Raw genomic sequence first — 12,843 nt, forward strand, 5'->3', positions numbered from 1 at the left:
TGGACCAGCCAGGTTGTCTCAGTCTTGTGTGCTAAACCCTTGAAATAATGTTTGCGTATCTTCCTTTCTAGTAAATACAACAGGAGTGACCTCCAGGAATCAGGCTGGAAGTAGATGGCCCAGTTTGAATTTTTTACTGCAATTCACTTCATCCTGAAACATGTACCGAGTCATACAGTTTCCCGCATACACATATATGTAAATAATGTGTGTGTGTGTCTGTGTGTAAATGTCTAAACATATGTGCACATACACAAAATCAGAACTGGCTCTAAGCTGACTTTCACTTGAATGCCAGACCAGTTATGGTCTTATTAAATAAAAGCTGCTTAAGTGCTTCCGTGATTACTTTGAACATCAAATTAAAGTAACCCTATTTTTGGAAACCTCCTGATGCTCATTTGTAAACAGAAACACTGTGACAGAGGATTGCAATAATAACAGTACATTGCCCCCTGCTGCTCACTTTATAAAAAACATCAGTATTTGGTGATGAGTTTTGGATTTGACATGACTCCACTCTTCTTTGAAATTCATACTCAACTCTTATGAAGAGCGCATCATAAAAATCTCACTATTTTAGTCTCTCAGGCTTCAACCTGCACGTCCAAATTTCAGGCCACTCTATGGCAAATGAAGTTCTTACCCAGAAAACGAACAAAACTTGCCCTTCCCTTGTCCCTGGTCCCAGCTAATCCGAGTCGGAATGTGCCGTTTGGAAGATCTTTGACTCTTCAGTAAAACGCTCATGTTCTCAAGGATGCATCTCTTGTTTATACTCCTCAGTCTTTTGTCTCACGGTTTTGCCTGGTGGGGTCATCTCAGCTTGACCCTGCTGATCATCTTCGTCAGTTCCGTTGGGTTCTACAGACTCTCAACTTACCTATCAGGGAAGTGGGTACATAGAAGCTGCCAGAGTCAGGAGCTGCACCAAGGAGCTCCGTCTCTGGCCTTGTGCCACATGGCCCTGATTCCCCTGAGACAGAATTCTGGCCAGCTCTAGGACTTCCTGGGTGGTTCTCCCTGCATGAGGATCCCCTGGAAGGGCTGCACTTGGATATACAGGTTCATATCGTAAGAGACAGCCTTGCCCCAGATCTCCGAGGCTGGATGACTTACATTGGACTTTCATCTCCGTCTCAGAGTGCCCTGCAGGAACATATGGCTATGGCTGTCGCCAGATATGTGACTGCCTGAACAACTCCACCTGCGACCATATCACTGGGACCTGTTACTGCAGCCCAGGCTGGAAAGGAGCACGATGTGATCAAGGTAAGGACACTAGTGAGTGATCTTACCACCTCAAATTGTGGAACCTCCACGTTCCAGGCAAGAGTCAGTACTTGCACCTGCTCTGCAAGGTATAGCTGGTTATTTAGTTGCCAGATGGATGCCTTGTTGTTGCTGTCCTACGGGTGAGGAAGGTAAAGCTCAGAGAGGGTGAGTAATTCGCCCAGAGTGCTATGGCTAATCTGTAATGCATGGCTATATGTATATGTATGTCGGGGCTTAGATGCCGGGTGTGTCGGATTCCAAAGCTTATGAATTTCCCGCTGTGCCTACGAATGTTTTTATAGATGTAACTACAATAAAACTTGACTGAGATATAAGTAACCTATAAAAAGCAATGCATGTATACCATTATACTATCTGAATATACACACACATGCATGTATATACATACATATACAAGACGTATGTACACCATAAAGTATATAACCTGATACAATCTGATAGACATATATACCGGTGAACCACAACCACAATAAAGATCATGAATACATGCATGCACCCCCCATGTTACCTCATGCCCTTCTCTGCCACCACTGCCCCCGTGGCCTCCGGCAATCACTCATCTAATTTCTGTAATGACAGATGCATTTGTATGGCTTAGGGTTTTGTGTAAATAGAATCACTCTGTACCCTTTTTGTCTGCTTTTGTTTGCTCAGCATAATGATTCTGAGATCGAACCATGTTGCTGAATAAATCCATACTTCAGTTCTTTTTATTGCTAAGTAGTATTCCTTTGCATGGATATATAGTCATTTGTTTACTGATTCACCTATACGTGGAGATTTAGATTGTTTCCAGTTTTTGCTGTTATAGATAAAGCTATTATGAACAATAGTGTATCGAGTCTCTGTATGGATATATACTTCCATTTCTCTTGAGTAAATTTAAAGGAGTTATCCTTGGAATGAAAATTATTCTTAGAAATGTTGAGGATGAGGGTGCCTATGCGGCTTAGTTGGTTAAGCATCTGACTCTTGATTTGGGGTCGGGTCATGATCGAGTTCTTGAGATCGAGCCCCACATTGAGCTCCATGCTGGATGGGGATCCTGCTTAAGATTCTCTCTTTGCTCCTCTCTCCTGTTTGTACATGTTTGGGGGGGAGGGGGCAAACCTGTGTACACACTCTCAAAAAGATTTTTAAAAAGAGAAATACTGAGATGCCTGGGTGGCTCAGTTGATTAAGTGACTTCCACTCAGGTCATGATCTCGTGGTTCGTGGATTCAAGCCCTGCGTCAGGCTCTGTGCTGATAGCAGCCTGGAGCCTGCTTCGGATTCTCTCTCTGCCCTTCCCTCTCTTGTTCTCTGTCTCTCCCTCTCTCAAAACTGAATAAACATTAAAAAAAAAAAAAAGTGCTGAGGATAGACATAGACATAAAATTAGGTTAGGCAATTGAGACATGTAGCAGTTAGCCCTTCATAAGCTTACTGCTGCATAATAAATAAAGCCTGGTTTAAAAAAAAAACAGATAAATCGTTACCACTAGTGAATTCCTGCTCTAGTCTAAGCATTTAATCTGAAGTGTGTGAGACTTTCCTTAACCCTACTGTGGAGTCTTAGGGTTCAGGAAATCCGGTCTCATTTTTGAGGCTTAGCGCAGCCATTTTCTGGGCACAGACAAGCCAACAGCATCTGTAAATGAAGAATGTTTGTGTTTCCTTCCTGCTGTTTCCAAAAGTTTCTGAATTAATATTTCACAAACTGAGACACTCAGCCACTGGAACGGTGGGACAATTTTGTAAATAGAGTGTGAACATTTATCTGGCACGCTGTCGTCCTTACCCAGATCTCTTCCTTTCCTTCGGCCAGCTGGTGTTATAATCGTCGGCAACCTGAACAGCTTGAGCAGAACCAGCACGGCTCTCCCCGCGGATTCCTACCAGATTGGGGCCATCGTCGGCATCATCATCCTGGTGCTGGTTGTTCTCTTCCTCCTGGCGTTGTTTGTTATCTACAGACAGAAGCAGAAGGGAAAAGAATCGAGCATGCCAGCAGTTACCTACACCCCTGCTCTGAGGGTCATGAATGCAGACTATGCCATTTCAGGTGAGACGGGTCCCTGGAGCCATGCTACTCCACGGAAAGTAAGATTTCATCCTGGGTCTTTGCAGCTGGGTGTTTGGCTGCTATTTCTAAACTAAATGTGTAACATTCCTTTTTATTTTTAATGTTTTTTAAACAATTTATTTCTGAGAGAAAGAGAGAGAGAGCAGGGGAGGGTTTTCTGAGGGAGAGAGAGGGAGAATCTGAAGCAGGCTCCAGGCTCCAGGCTCCGAGCTGTCAGCACAGAGGCTGACACGGGGCTCGAACCCACGAACTGTGAGATTATGACCTGAGCTGAAGTTGGGTGCTTAACTGACTGAGCCACCCAGGTATACCGGAGGTTGCTTTAGACTTAGGGAATTTCAGCCTGGTGGAAGCTTTACTGGACATCTAAGTTTTTGTCGTATGTCAGGGATAGGAAGTGGAGAGAAGGAGGTGCCCATAATTTTGGCAAAGTCATGGAGCAGGTCAGGTATCATGACCAGATCTTCTGTCTCTGGCCTTGGGTTCTTAACATGGTGCCTTCTAACCTGTTGCTGGGCTCATACAAATCATTAAGTGCATGGCAACCAAGTTACATAAGAAACAGTTTTGTGGTATTAGCAAAAACCAAAGTCGTTCATTAAGAAAACTCTTTAGAATCTTCCTGTCACACGTCTCCATAAAGGTAGATTTTTATGTGACCCACTCATCCATCAGAAGTAACCGTGTAAACTTGACCACTTAATAATTTATTATTTTGGGCAATCATTGCACGGTTTCAGGTGGGTTACATATTTATAAATACACTGATTCTGAGGGGAATACACAAAACAGCTGATTTACTCAATAGTGCATTTCCAGCACAGAATATTATGACAAGAGCTTAACTGTCTTTAAAAAAAAGTAGAAAGTTACAACGGAAGTAGTTTCAAAGCAGTGGCTTTCCAGGTGCATAAGTCTCAAAGCAAAGAAGACTTGTGTGAGGACACTTTTTCAGGAGGCAGGTAGGAAGGCAGACACCTGCTGCTGCTAGAAGCTTTGCTGAGTATGCTGGGTAGGAGGGGATTCCGCCCAGCCTGTGATTTGGAAGTGGTACCAACATTCATTCTTGTTATTTTGCTTCCCTTTTATCCATACCGATTTAGGAAAGCCTGTCGCCTCAACCATTTCCTTGTCTTCTTACAGAAACCCTTCCCCACAGCAACGGTGGAAATGCTAACAGTCATTACTTCACCAACCCCAGCTACCACACACTTACCCAGTGCGCCACGTCCCCACACGTCAACAACAGAGACAGGATGACCATCGCGAAGGTGAGCGAAAATGGCTCCGAGTCGCTGAAGGTGGGTCGGGGAGAGAGGAAAGGAACAGGTCTGCCAGATGCGGTTCTAGGTTCTTGATACCTCTTACCTCGTTGGTTCTTCCCAGCAGTCTTGGAGATGTATATTAGAATCTCAAGTTCACTGGCGAAAAACACAAGCAATGGGGAATTTAAGTCACTTCAAAACACAGCTCCCTGGTTAGGGAGGCAGCTGCAGGGCGAGTCATGACTCCTCGTCTCCTTGTCTCCAATTTGCACCGTTTCCGTTGCACCTCTTTGGAAGAACGTTTCTAATGTTGCATGAGGCTGTACCAGGATGTCTCAGGGCAGACGTTAGCAGACTCCATCCTGGTTCTTTGCTTTTGTCTTTTCTGACCACCTCTCTTCTAGTGCCCTTTGAGGGCCACCTGCACTTTCCTAACAAAAACAACTACGTGTATTTATTTGGGTTTGACCACATGAAATTGCTTTTTTTGTGGGTCACCAATGGTCAAATAGAAACTATGTGCCAAGCATGTCTAGTCATTTTCCAAACATGAATATATTTAGTCTTCATACCAATCCTATGACTCAAGAGCGATTGTGATCCTGATTTTATATAGACGTACAATGAGGTTGGGCACCGAGGCTACTCCCTTCAGATCGCTCAGTGCACCCCCAGTCTCTTCTAGATTGCTCCGAAATCCCAAACATTTCTACCTTCCAAGAGCCCCAAATTATATTTCCAGCCTCCACTGTCTTTTAAAAATATTTATTTATTTTGTGAGAGAAAGAGAGAGAGAGAGGGAAAGAGAGAGAGCAGGGGGGAGGCAGAGAGAGAAGGAGTGAGAGCATTCCAAGCAGTCTCCAAGCAGTCAGGGCAGAGCCTGTCACAGGGCTTGCTCTCACAAACTGTGAGATGATGACCCAAGCCCAAATCAAGGGTTGGGATGTTTAACTGACTGAGCCACCCAGGTGCTTCTCCATTCTCGATTGTCTAATTCCAGCTCTCTGCTAGAAGAAAACCAAGGTAGTTAAATTAATTCAGCTGCAATTAAATTAATGCATCTGGCTTTTAATTATGGTGCCTAATAGTTAAATAGCACTTCACATTCCTGGGAGACTCCCATGTTCATCATTCCGTGTGTTCTCCTGTGTTTTCAAGGAAGGAGGCAAAGTATATAATCGTATCCTTGTGTTTATAGCTAAGAAAACTGCTCAGAGTCCCTGGTGACTCAGACAGAATCAGGCAGTGTTTGACGGAAGAGTTCAAACCAAGAATTTAGTGTTTTCAATTCAAAGCATTATATATATTAGCCCAAATAAAGTCTAATGGGCACAGAGTTACTCAGTGAAATGAAGCATCTGAGGCTGCAGGGGTATAGCTGGGGCCAAGGGCACAGCCCTGCCGCCTTCTGCGGCCAGGCCAGTGGTCACTTCTGCCCCTCTGCGGGTCCTCATTGAAGAAGCAGCCCTCCATTCCTGCCATGGACGTGCTTTCCCCAGATCGGTAACGCTGTGCTGGACCCTGTATTCTCTTTTGACATATTTTACGGTTTATGTTTCTAACAGTCAAAGAACAATCAGCTGTTTGTGAATCTGAAAAATGTGAATCCCGGGAAGAGGGGCCCCATGGCGGACTGCACGGGGACGCTGCCCGCGGACTGGAAACATGGCGGCTACCTCAATGAGCTTGGCAAGTTCTCCCCATGTCCGCCCTTACCCAGCCCCTTCATCTTTCAGTTGCCTTGGATAGTCACAGATTTATGATCTGCCAAAGCGACCTATTGGAAACGTGCTTGAAGAAACAGAATGAGAGAATTATACCGCATGCCTCTATGGGGCCTATTACTGTCCTGGTGCTTTATTCATCCAACAAACACTCCTTAAGGTCCTGGTATGTGCCAGGAATTGATAAAAAGAGGCAAGAATCTCCGGCTGCATGTAGCTCCCATTCTAATTCCACATATATTAACTTACATCACTCTGACTGGTGCTCTGATAAGGACATACTGTTATCATCACCATCTGATCCATGTTAGAGTTGAGAAACTGGAGTTACAAAGAGGATAAGTAACTTGAGAAAAGTCTCAAAACCTATTAAATGGTGGAGCTGGGATTTGAGTCCTGTCAGGTGGTACCAGGATATGTGTTCCTCGTTGCTCTCTCTCACTATGGGGCAGCCGCACTTGAGAACCCCTTCCCTTTAGGTGAAGAAAGGAAGCTATTTAAGGAATACAGCAAGTCACTGCTTCTCAAGCATTTTGGAATAGGGGCCCTGCATACCTTTAAAAGTTAGCAAGAACCCCAAAGAGTTTCTTTCAATATGAGTTATACCTTTTGATATTCAACATATCACAAATTAAACTGAGACCATTTAAAATACTTATTCATTACTTTGTTTATAATAAATGTAATCTCATTTCATGACCACATAAGACATTTTTATGAAAAAATAGCTACATTTTCGAAAACAAAAGCAAAGGAGTGAGGAGAGTGGCACTGTTCTATGTTTTTTATAAATCTCTTTAACATCTGGCTCAATAGAGGATAGATTCTCATATCTGCTTCTGCATTCAGTCAGTGGTGATCCCACACTTGGTGCAGCTCTTGAAAAACCACCATGCATTTGATAGCGAACGGGAGAGAAACAGGAAAATAATGTCATTGTGCTATTATGATAGTACTTTTGATCTCATGGCCCCCCTGAAAAGGGGGTAGGGCTTCCGAGCCCACTCTTAAAGAGCCGCCGTGATACCCCAATGAGAGGATAACACCATTGCCCGTGTGCTGCGCCTGATTTTCAAGACGGTGCTTGATGATACCATAACGGATGTGTGCACTGCCTCGTGGGTAATGAACCCTTTCTTTTGTATTTATTTGATGGCGGGGCTGCCAGAAAACCCAGTTAAATCTGAATTTCAGGGAGGCAACAAATACTATCAGCATAAATATATCCCAATGTTGCCTGGGGCATAGTTACCCTAAAGATTATTTGTTGTTTCTCTGAAATTCATATGTAACTAACTGTCCTTCCTGTGTTTCTATTTGCTCTGACAACACCACTGGGTGGTCTTTTCCATGAAACTTGTTTTACAGAGCAATAAACTGGGCATCAAAGAGAGGTTAACTCCCTCATCATCTACGATTTCATAGAGGAATGGGGTAAAGCCAGGTCTCAAAGCTGGTCTTCCAGCTACTCCTCCCCTGTTCTTTCTGTGAAGCCCTTATGTGTTGTCACCTGAGCTGGATGTAGGAACCAATCCTATTACCATCGAAATGCAAATGCTAAAGTAGGGAAATGAGTACATATTCTTCACTTTTATTTGCATTGTACACGAACATCATCATGTAGCCGTGTATTTCTGAACACAGTCAAATTATTTATATACCACATTCACCCTATATGTATTGGTCAAATCAGTTAACATCAGAAAGATTTTTGTTTTGTTTTTTTGGTAATGTTTATTTCTGAGAGAGAGACAGACAGACAGACGAATACAGAGTGTGCGTGGGGTAGAGAGAGAGAGAGAGAGAGGGAGACCCAGAATCCGAAGCAGGCTCCAGGCTCTGAGCTGTCAGCCCAGAGCCTGACATGGGGCTCCAGTTCACCAGCCATGAGATCATGACCTGAGCTGAAGTCGGGCACTTAACTGCCTGAGCCACCCAGGCATCCTGAAACTTGAAACTTGAAACACCATTCATTTGTATGGCGCCTCACAATTTACGAGCCCTTTGCATATGCTCCAATTCACTTAATGATCACATACATCCTGTAAAGTTTGCAAGGCAGGTTTTGTTTTCCTCCTTTGAGAGACAAGGAAGTTGACACAGAGAGAGTTGAACATCTTGCCCAAGTCATGTGGTGGACAAGTGCTGAAAGGCAAGTCCTTTGTCTCACTTCTAGCCCTTGCTTTGTCCTCTCCATGGTACAACCTTGAACAAGTGTACTGATCCATCCATGTCTCATTCTCTGCCTTTACTGATTAACTTTTCCCAAGTCACTATAAATGAGCAGGAGAATGATCAGAACGATACATAAATATATATGTATTTTAAATTCTAAGCACTGAAGACACCAGACATCAGTGATATGGTACAAAGATTTGAAAAGCAGCAGCTTGGTTACTTCCTGCAGTGGGGAGATAGTAGGTGCTCAGCCAGCTTCCTCCATGACCTTGGAATATTAAATGGCTTTTCTCTTATTTCCAGATCTCACTGGTCGTTTTCTTTTCTTCTTTATCACAGGAGCTTTTGGACTCGACAGAAGTTATATGGGAAAATCTCTGAAAGGTATGGTGTAAATTTAAGGAAGAAGTCCATTTATCAGAATCCTAATTTTTTAAAAATTTATCTCAGAGACTGAAATAATTTCCTAAACAAGCAAGAGTGGCAGTTAAGAGAAAATGTAGGGTTGTTAGTGTGGTTAATTACTCCATCAAACAACACAAACACATTTGACTGAGATCAAAAGCATGAGCATAGGTGGATGATGTGAGGGAATATGTCTGGGGGAACAAAGGTTTCAGTTTGCTGGGAAAACACTCATATTTCCTTAAAAAGATGTATGACTTCTGGGGAGAGAGAAATGCAAAAAAAGCAAACAGCTGGGAAAATAAGAAGAGCTCCGTATGATTACATGAATAACTTCATGTGCCCAGTACTCAGGTTTTACGAGGAATCCTCATGTCACAAACACCTCCCTCACCGTGATGATAGAACTTTCTTGTGCTCCCAGGGCATTCAGCAGGTGGTTTCTTGATTCAAACCTTTGGGAATTCAGACTATTAGTAAATTAAAATGGAATTAATTTTGAGTGTGAAAATCAAAATTAAGTCAAGTCCACAATGTTTACATTGATACTCACCTTAGAGAGGAGCTAAAATTACTCTATAGCTGAGTCATTTTATAGCAGATTCTCTCCAAAATAAGTGAAGAATGTATGGTATTGTTGGCGTACATAATTATAGAAAACTAGCTACAAAGAAAAAGAAGTAATCTGTCCAGGTAAATTATCACGGGGAAAAAAATAATGTCGTCCATGATTTGCTTTTCTCCCCTATCTGTTTTCACAGATTTGGGAAAGAATTCTGAATATAATTCAAGTAACTGCTCCCTAAGCAGTTCTGAAAACCCATATGCCACTATTAAAGACCCACCTGTACTCATCCCCAAAAACTCAGAGTGTGGCTATGTGGAGATGAAGTCACCGGCGCGGAGAGATTCCCCATATGCAGAGATCAATAACTCAACGTCAGCTAACAAGAATGTCTATGAAGTTGGTGAGTTCCCCTAAGCAAAGAAAGAACCTCACATAGGAATGTTTTTGAAATAATTTTACAGTCTTTGAGAGTACAATAACAGCTCCTATAAACATATTCGAAACAGTGGTCATATTTTCAGTGCCAACCTGTGTTTACGTTGATCATATTAATTGGTGTCAAGTAAATTTTTAAGGGAAAATACCATGTAGAAAATTTAAAGTAAATGTTGCTATCTCTCACCTGGTCATCCATCTCTTGTTTTGTAACCATAGTGACTGTTTGAGCACCCGTGTGGAATAGCATATGTATCCCATTAGCTGTTATGTCGAGTTAGCCAACACAAGTTGGTCAGGTGGATGAAACAGGTGATTGCATATCCTGATTGTATTCATCACGTTCATGCTTCTCACAGGATGGAACACTTTATGTTTAAGTTTGTCTAGTATATTGCTAATATTCTCAGATGTGAACCTGATGGAAATTAATAAGAATTCAAGTTAAAATTAGAGTTGTTTTGATTGCCCCTTACACACATCATTTGGGGAAAGTTGTACCAGAAATACGTACCAGAAGTATGATTGAGTAGGTATAGTAGGGCTATGTATTTTAATTTTTCTCTCTATCTCCTTCTCAATGTTTATGATTTAAACTTTAGACACTTTTTTTTTGCTACTCATAAGTGAAGTTGCTAATTTAACTCTAGTCACTAGTAATTTACGCCATAGACATGTCACTGAAAAGATAAACAACAATTTGTAAAGAATTAAGGCAGCCTTCTTACAGTGGAAGTTGTGGTGACCCAAATTTATTATTAAAAAGTCGGTAACGGCTCCCCTTTGAGCTGTCCTATAAATCCACCACTTTAACATGTGAGCTGAACTGAGAGCCTGGGTCTTGAGTCCTAAAATGAACTTGTTAAGTGAACTGAGTTAACCTAGAAGGACCTTAGCCTCTGGACCTGTGGAGTAAGGGGTTTGGACTAGATAATCTCCAAGGTGTTTTTCAGACAATGATTCATATCCAGGGTTTCTGTGTATTCCCTGGACATCTTCATCCAAACCAGTGGTGTGCAAGAACACCGTCGTGTGCCTCAGCCGTTGTTAGCAACTGCACTGTAGCCACCTCCAAGTGATTATAAGAGCATCATCTGTTCCATTAAATAATGTTTCTTTCTATTTTTATAAATGCCCCTGTTGTATGTTTGAGGTTTGCAAGAAATGCCATACTCTCTTCTATCTAAATTTTCCACTGCTGACGAATTCATGTGTCCCTGGTTGTCACAGAGCCCACAGTGAGTGTTGTCCAAGGAATATTCAGCAATAATGGGCATCTCACCCAGGATCCATACGACCTCCCAAAGAACAGTCACATCCCTTGCCATTATGACCTGCTGCCAGTCCGAGACAGTCCCTCCTCCCCCAAGCGAGAAGATGGCGGCGGCGGCAGCAGCAGCAGCAGCAGCAGCAGCAGCAGCAGCAGTGAATGACACCACAGGTCTGCTCTGTAGCCGCTGGAACTGTTTCCAGAACTGCAGTTTGGTTCTTCTCCATCTTCAAGTTCGCCACCTTACAGGAATGTTCGTCGGCTTAGTAGGCTACTATTGGACATAAACCAGAAAGCCCAAAGCTGAGGCTGGCTGATCATAGGTCCTTCTTGTACTCGTGGCTCAGAAGGAGGTATCAGTGAGACTTCCTATTCTTCTTAGTTTTAGAACTGCGCTCATGAAGCATGACTTCCTATCAGATCTTGGCTAAAAGCATGAACTTGCAGAAGTCCTTGAGAGGGAGTCATGGGCTGTGGTGACATTGGTTTTGGTTGAACATTTAAAATCTAAGTGTTTTCTTTCTCATTTGCATTGCAGACCTGTACCTAGGATGGTGCAGTTTATCATAAAATCTGGTGTGAATCGCTAAACATGTAGAAGCAAAGGGGAGGATTATTTAGTCCGTACATTTATTATTATTATTTTTTGTACCTGGATTTAGAATTATAGGGATAATATGAACCCAGAAAGAAATGTTCTGTCGAGTGGCATACCTGGATAGACTTTGAATAAACTCTAGAATTGGTTAGGAAGTTTAAATATGAAAACTTTAGGCTTTTTTTAGGATAAAGAAATGAAAAATTAGAATTATTTAGCTACAGTAGAATTATTCCAGACATCAGCATCCAGATGTGGCAGGCAGAGGTTAATCTTCTTTGACCCTTGGCCCACTTTAGATCCATGACATCATTCTGATCCTTGTCCCCATCATACATATTCACCATGTAAGGGCCATGACATATCAATAATTATTTCACAAATATAGAAATGAGATAGTTTTATTTTTGACAGACTGGATTGAATGAGTGTATGATGATTGGAAGAGGTTGTAACTTTTAAGTATAAGAAGACGTTTTGGTTTTGTAAACCATTAGTGACACATGCTGTAATATAGAAATAGTGGAAAGTTTTGATTAATTTTTCCCTAGAAGTGGCCGAAATATTTTTGTGCATATTTGAGAAAAGGGCACTTTCCTTTTATTAATTGCTGATTTAGAGAAACTATGCTTAAGCTGGTCTTTTGCATTGCTAATATGACATGTACCCTGTTTTTCATTAATTTGTATTTCCATTTTTAAGTTGTATATTCTATGTTTTGTAGTGCTTGGATTGTTAATGAAAAAAATTATGTTATATGTTCTTTGTTTCTTGTATCATTGCCGCTTATCTTTTTGCTTGATAAAACTGCATTGTTCTTTGTTTCCTTTTGGAGGGAGGAGATGAAAATATATAAATCCAATCTATTAAAATTGGTCATTACTAAAATTGTAAAGTAACCGTAGGTGAATGGCTCATACTTGAAGTAGAGAAGCTTCTTAATATTCCAAAATGGAGCTCCTTTTGATTTGTGAGTTCTCAGTCTTGCTTAAAGCAGGGAGAAGGGAGCAAGGAACCTTCGGTGATGGAGCATGTGCTA

The 12,843-nt window shown here is 42.0% G+C and overlaps 1 protein-coding gene across 1 annotated transcript in view; it reads left to right on the forward strand.

Annotated features, from left to right (window-relative positions):
• MEGF10 (multiple EGF like domains 10) overlaps window positions 1-12,492 on the forward strand; it is a 124,718-nt gene extending 112,226 nt beyond the window's left edge. Inside the window, exons 18-24 of the mRNA XM_077768911.1 lie at window positions 1,144-1,272; window positions 3,104-3,340; window positions 4,505-4,632; window positions 6,192-6,315; window positions 8,868-8,912; window positions 9,695-9,901; window positions 11,167-12,492. Of these exons, the coding sequence (XP_077625037.1) occupies window positions 1,144-1,272; window positions 3,104-3,340; window positions 4,505-4,632; window positions 6,192-6,315; window positions 8,868-8,912; window positions 9,695-9,901; window positions 11,167-11,369 (1,073 nt within the window). The 3' untranslated portion in view covers window positions 11,370-12,492. The remainder of the gene's footprint in view (window positions 1-1,143; window positions 1,273-3,103; window positions 3,341-4,504; window positions 4,633-6,191; window positions 6,316-8,867; window positions 8,913-9,694; window positions 9,902-11,166) is intronic.
• Window positions 12,493-12,843: the final 351 nt, after the last annotated feature.

The sequence above is a fragment of the Crocuta crocuta genome, unplaced genomic scaffold (assembly GCF_008692635.1).
Source record: "Crocuta crocuta isolate KB4526 unplaced genomic scaffold, BGI_CrCroc_1.0 scaffold64, whole genome shotgun sequence".
NCBI lineage: Eukaryota > Metazoa > Chordata > Mammalia > Carnivora > Hyaenidae > Crocuta > Crocuta crocuta.